This window comes from Blennius ocellaris (genome assembly GCF_963422515.1).
Source record: "Blennius ocellaris genome assembly, chromosome: 13".
NCBI classification, from domain to species: domain Eukaryota; kingdom Metazoa; phylum Chordata; class Actinopteri; order Blenniiformes; family Blenniidae; genus Blennius; species Blennius ocellaris.
In genome coordinates, this window is record NC_137662.1 from 20,160,812 (window position 1) to 20,166,811 (window position 6,000).

The window sequence follows — 6,000 nt, forward strand, 5'->3', positions numbered from 1 at the left end:
CCATAGGTTATCGTATAAAAACAGATTATCAACAGTTTAAAATTGACACTTTCATTGAAGTTGATGCCAATAATGTCTTAAATATAGCTACAATTAAAGATTTTGACGGATAATTATACATACACACACGCTGCATTACCATCAGCCCAAAAGCAACATTCACATTGCTCGTTTCTATGTGCTGCAGCCTGTAGGTGTCCCAATTGAAGGGATAATATTAATCTACCCAACATTGTTTTTAATATTTATGCCATTGCTATAGCGCGTTATTAAAATATACACTGTCCACACGAATAACCATTCAGCCAAAGGGGCCGAGTCAAATTTAAAACAAACATTAAGTTACACTCGCCATAAGGTTGACGAGCAAAAAGCAAAGGCTGCCACCTGGTGGCCACTTCAATGAAAGACAGTTTGGTTTGTTGGCTTGAAGATAAGATGCGTTTCCGTATACTTGACAGTCAAGAAACCTCGTGCAATTCATTTTTGTGTAATTCCTTTAATGAAAAATTTGTCAGTATAGTCCTGTACAATAGCAATATCTCAAAAGAGAATATACAATCATTCCAACTCAACACATCCAATTGTATTACAAAATGATAATAACAATGATGCCACTTTAAGAGAGAAAAAAAATGAAAGTAAAAAAAAAGAAAAAAAAGAAAAGGTAAGTCAAGTAAAGTCTGAGTAAAGAAAGTGCTTCAAACGTATCAAACACCTCAACTACAACCAGTGTAGGTAAAGCCGTTGAACAGTACTGTCATGTTGTGAGGTGTTCAGGGATGCATCAGCTCTTTACATTGCATACTTCTGGGTCCATTCCCTTGCCAACCTGTTGTACCTGAAGGAGACAGAAATTTTACTCGGAATAACAAACCCATTTGGTTGATTGATGTAAAAAGAAGGGGGGGGGGGAAAGATAAGTATTCATTCTCCCACTTACTTTTGTCTGTCTGATTTATAGATATGTGCAATGTCGGGAACCAGGGGATCGTCTGGATTTGGGTCGCACAGCAAGGAGCAAATAGACAGCAACACTAGAATGAAGAAAGATCATGGATATAAGTATCACAATTTTAGATGCATATTTCAGCTTCTCTGTAGAAAAACATATATACTGGGGGAGGGGGGGGGGAGTTAAGATTTCCGTTTCCTCTCATTAAAAGTGTGTGCGTGTGTCATGCGTATATGTAGCCGTCATGTTTATTAAAGAGATTTACACAACATGTCTGCCACCTTCCCACCCCACCATCTGCTTTCACTCCTCCGGCTCATGAGTACAAAACGTGACCAAAAAAAACCCCCACACAATTCTGTACAAAAAGCCCACGAGCTGCAGGGGACTTTATTAATAAAGAACTCCCAAAACAGTTAACTGGAAGCCGGAGATTTGGAAGAATCCGGATCGGACATGACAATGCGACACCAACATGTTTTGTGTCGCACAATACAACATCCCCATTGTTGAAAATGTGGCGTCTCTGTATCCCGGGCTACTTGAAAAATTCCCAGGTGCAGTATTATGTACTTTATAGTGAGAATATGAATGTTAAGTTACCTTTCGACACTGTGAGTGCAGGAGACCATTGTGATCTTAGGATGTCGAGGCAAATACTGCCATTGCTGTTTATATTTGGGTGATAGATTTTTGTGGTGAAGGCAACCTACGAAACCGAAGAAAGAAAATGGTTAAATGTGTCTGAAATGATGTGGTCTATAAAACAATTTAAATATAGGGCCTTACCTTTGGTGGTTTAAAGGGATAGTCAGTCGGGAAATTAACTGTGAGGAAGAAAACTCCTCCGTGATATGGGCTGTCATTCTGAAACGGAGCAAAAATCATAGTTGGTTTCCTGACACGTTTCTCGGTAAAACTACACGCTTCAGTGAACAACAGAGGAGCAGAGGGTGCCTTTCTGTGTTCTCAATACAAAACAAAAAGGGGTGTAAAGTCAACATAAAACACTATTGTCAACTCATCCAGAAAAAGGTTGTTTAAAAAAAAAAAAAAAAAAAAAGATCTAGCAAATTATCGAGAAAACAAACTTACCGGTCCTGTGATGGTGGCTTGCCAATGAAACACTAGAGAAAAGGCACATCAATAAATATTAAAAAAGGAAGACTATATAGTTATATAATACGAGTAAACAGACAGGTTGAACAACACTTACTGTCCTCTCCTACAGGTCCAGCTGAACATGAAGCTGGTGGATCCTTCTGCAAGTCATTTAATTCCTATGGAGAGAAAGAAAAAAAAGTTTGACTGTTTTCGCCTCGTTCAAATTGTAAAACTATACGTTGACATCTTCTAAAATAGTAATATACTGTTAAGTAAGATTACATGTATTCAAAGTCCGACATTTTCTCACTGATAGTGTCTCTAGGCCATTTTAGCTGATAGCATGTGTGGCTTTAAGCTTTAAGTTGAATGTGTTTGAAAGGCGTCAAAGTATCGCTACAAATAAATCAAACCACGATGTGGTTATGTGCTTATTTCCGTGTTTTATTCTGGAGTTTAAACGGTTATTTTACCGTCATTCAAGTCAAACTGCGCTAAGAAAACATCAGAAAGGCCAGTTCACCGAAAAGTTTAAAGTCTGCCACAACAGCAGTCAATCTGGAGACGGCGAAACCAAATTAAACGTCTTTCTGGCAGTATGTGCTGTCTTATTAACTCGAGATACTGGATTGTTTCGGTTTGATTAAACTGCCAGTCGATCATTTATGTTAGCACGGATGCTACTAGATGACTTGCTAATGTTACAGCGACGTTTCCGCATTGCTCCAACCTGTTCTGTACATTGAAATGTATGAAAAACACGATATTTCTCACCCTTTGGATTCTTTTCAACGCCATGCCAAGTCTCTCGGAGATGTTAGGAAAAGCTACGCTGCTGTTTTCCCCAGCTGTCACTTTATTACCACTCGCTGCTGTTTGTTGTGACAAACTGATTATTTCTTTTGTTTCCGCGTTTTTGTTTCGACGACGACTCATGCAGAGGTGCATTATGGGAGTGGTAGTCTTTTAGTGTCGCTTCTTAAAGGGACAGTCCACTGAGGCGTGCGCGTTTATTTAACTTGTATAAAAAAAATACTTTCAAATGAAGGGAAAAAAACCCTTCTTATTACAGTATCGTTTTCTACTTTTGCTCAATCATCGTATTCAAACCGTGCCATATTTTAAGATGAAATAAAATGGGATAATCCATTATTTCTCCCACAATAGGGAAAGTTGTATTGTTGCATCATCAAGTAGATGCTGAAACAAAGAGTAGTAAAACTATATATATATCAACTATGAACATAAAAAAAAAACAAATGAAAAAAAACAACCTATAACATAGAAACAAGATGATAAGCATGACACAATTCTAAATAGTATTGTTAGAAATTGAAAATATACTTGAGATTACGTTTATTGCACGGTAAATAAATGAATAATGTATATTGCACACAAAGGACCAGACATTAAACAGTGCAATGTGTCAAATTGTCAGGCGGTTAATTAGGGCCGTGCTGGATGTCTCACGATAGTTTATCCTTTAAATAAATATAGGATAGCATTTAAAGGTTAATTATTCTTCAATTATTTATACATTCACACTGACTAGAGAGTTTCAAACGTTTTTTGAAATGTACATTTCTTATGATTATGCATTGTGCTGAAATAAAGAAAAATCAATGATCTCATAAAGTATTCAAATATTAGTAGATATTTTATTTTCATCACTTAATCATAAAGAAAATAGACTCAAAACATATCAGTTTCTAAAAATTTATTAACTTTTGTTTTTAAATACAATAAAATAAACTGTATTAATGAAATGTATTGCGTAACACTACTGGTTTTATTCATAAAAATATGGAGGATCAGTAGTTTAACTGTTTTGGAAGTTTATCAGTTTGGAATTATGTTGTTTATTCTAGAACTGGCTAGGAGTTCCTCATGGGGCAGGGCCCACCCAACAATGTGGTTGGGCAACTTTATCACTCTTCTGCTGTGCAATCTGCATACCACACAGTGTGTGGAGAATGATAAAAGCAGCCTCTCATTTCGTCTGTTTCTCCTCAGAACTTGCTCACCAGTATTGATGCACATGTAGGTCCTCAGATGAGTGAGTCTTTATGTTGAAATATTGCTGGGTGTGCATCTTTTTTTATAACTTTTTTGATCATATATTATTTAGAAAGGATGATCAAACATAATACTTAAAATACATACTAGAATCTACTCAATATGCCCAGCTGACAATTCCAGGTTGATGCACTGCAGACTACGGCCAATGTTTTCACAGCTGACTTACCGTTCCTCTGTCTTTGTTCTGAAGTGGATGAAGCCTGTAGGTGACTGTAGGCAAAGAGAGGGAAACACCCGGGATGTGTCGCCAGTCTTTAAGGCGAGCTATGAATAGGACGTTTTAAATGCAGTATTCTAAAAATGATCTGTAACAGTAATGATTAAGAAAGGTGACATTCGGTAATTGTGTGTTACACTGGATTAATATTTTGTTCTATAATGCCACTTGTAGGCTGTATGTTACTGAAATGTTTTGCAAATAAAATATTCGCTCGCTTGCTCAGGCCTGAAATGGTCCATCCTGGGCTCGCTCATGACCTATTCGTTGTAATTACAGAATTAGAGACAGTGCTGTACTGTCCAATGAGATGTTCTTATAACACAGTTGAGAGTGATGTCTGACCTTTGAGGAACAAACAATATTTGAATTGGAAAGATCTGACTGAGCTGCTCTAATGAGATGTTGATATATAGTCACTCTGGTGATTAAAGCCACGGGATAAAATATTATAGTTTGGGTGAGAAAGGGTAGCCGCATGATATTAATGGGAGCTCTGACATATGGAGCCACAAAACAGACATGATAAAGTTATTGAATTGTCCTTTCATGATAGAGGCCAAAATAACATTCCCAAAAATGAAAATGACACCACAATATATTGGAATCAAATGATCAGAGCAAGAGAATACCAAATAAACCCGAATGAGCATTATAGTATAATGCAGTCACCCTATAAAGGAGAAATGCATGTGATCCTATTTAATAAATGGATGAGAGTGCATCACTCTAAACATGAAGACAATTGACTCTATTAAAATTAGAAACTGGTTGACGTCAGAGTGCATCAAGCACTATGGAAGCAAGTTCATGCTGTGTTCACCATATTATCTTAATTCGACAAATAGTGTTTAGTTTCTTCTCAGGGCACTTCCAGCCGACCGCTTCCTAAAGATCTAAGGCATTTATATCTTGGCTGAGCATATCAAAGATGTATTTTGGCTGTAAGCCACTGAGTGATTTATATACTAACACCAGCATTTTAACATCCTCTTTATAACTCACCGGAGGCAAAACGTATAATAGCTCTTTCTGTGGCAGTGCACTAAATGGGTCTGCAAGGATCTAAACAACTAAACAAGTGACCATTTCTATAACCATCCTGCTGAGATGAGGGCTTGAATGACTTTCTCTAAATTTACTGTGAAAAGGAATGCTGTTTTTACTACCCTTCGTTGATTAAAAGCAAGTGCAATTACCATTTTTATGTCTTTTATCACAAAAAGATTCACCTCTGACTTTAGCCCTATTCCATTTCCTTCCATAAAGCAAGTTTAGAGTGATTTTCAGGATTATTTAGAGTATTTGGCCTAAAGGTGTCTTTTAAGGGCTTTACAAAAGAGGCCCAAGAACTGAACTATGGGTGAATCTGGATGTCACAGTGATTTGCTCTAATCTATGATAATGCCATAGTCCTGCACTCAATACAAGCAAGAACTATAAGAGGCAGCTGGCACAGCCTTCTCCAGCATGTCTGTATAAAAAAAGAGGGTCGTTGTATTAAAGGCTGCAGCAAGTTAATGTCGTCTTTGCTGATTTTTTTCTCCCCTGAATCAATTATCATACAGAAGCCATTTAGCATCTTTGTTAGAGTGGCTTTTATCACCCAGCCTGAAGTCAAAATCATCAAACTGGCAGATGATGC

At 37.2% G+C, this 6,000-nt stretch overlaps 1 protein-coding gene across 1 annotated transcript; it reads right to left on the minus strand.

Annotated features, from left to right (window-relative positions):
- Positions 1-479: 479 nt before the first annotated feature.
- LOC308138867 (ubiquitin-conjugating enzyme E2 D4-like) lies at positions 480-2,966 on the minus strand. Its single transcript, XM_080508151.1, has 7 exons — positions 2,834-2,966; positions 2,172-2,235; positions 2,051-2,082; positions 1,745-1,822; positions 1,559-1,664; positions 944-1,037; positions 480-841 (listed from the first exon to the last, which is right to left on the minus strand). Exons 1-7 carry the CDS (start codon positions 2,855-2,857, stop codon positions 796-798), a joined length of 444 nt encoding a protein of 147 aa, XP_080364277.1. The 5' UTR covers positions 2,858-2,966; the 3' UTR covers positions 480-795.
- Between the last annotated feature and the right edge of the window lie 3,034 nt (positions 2,967-6,000).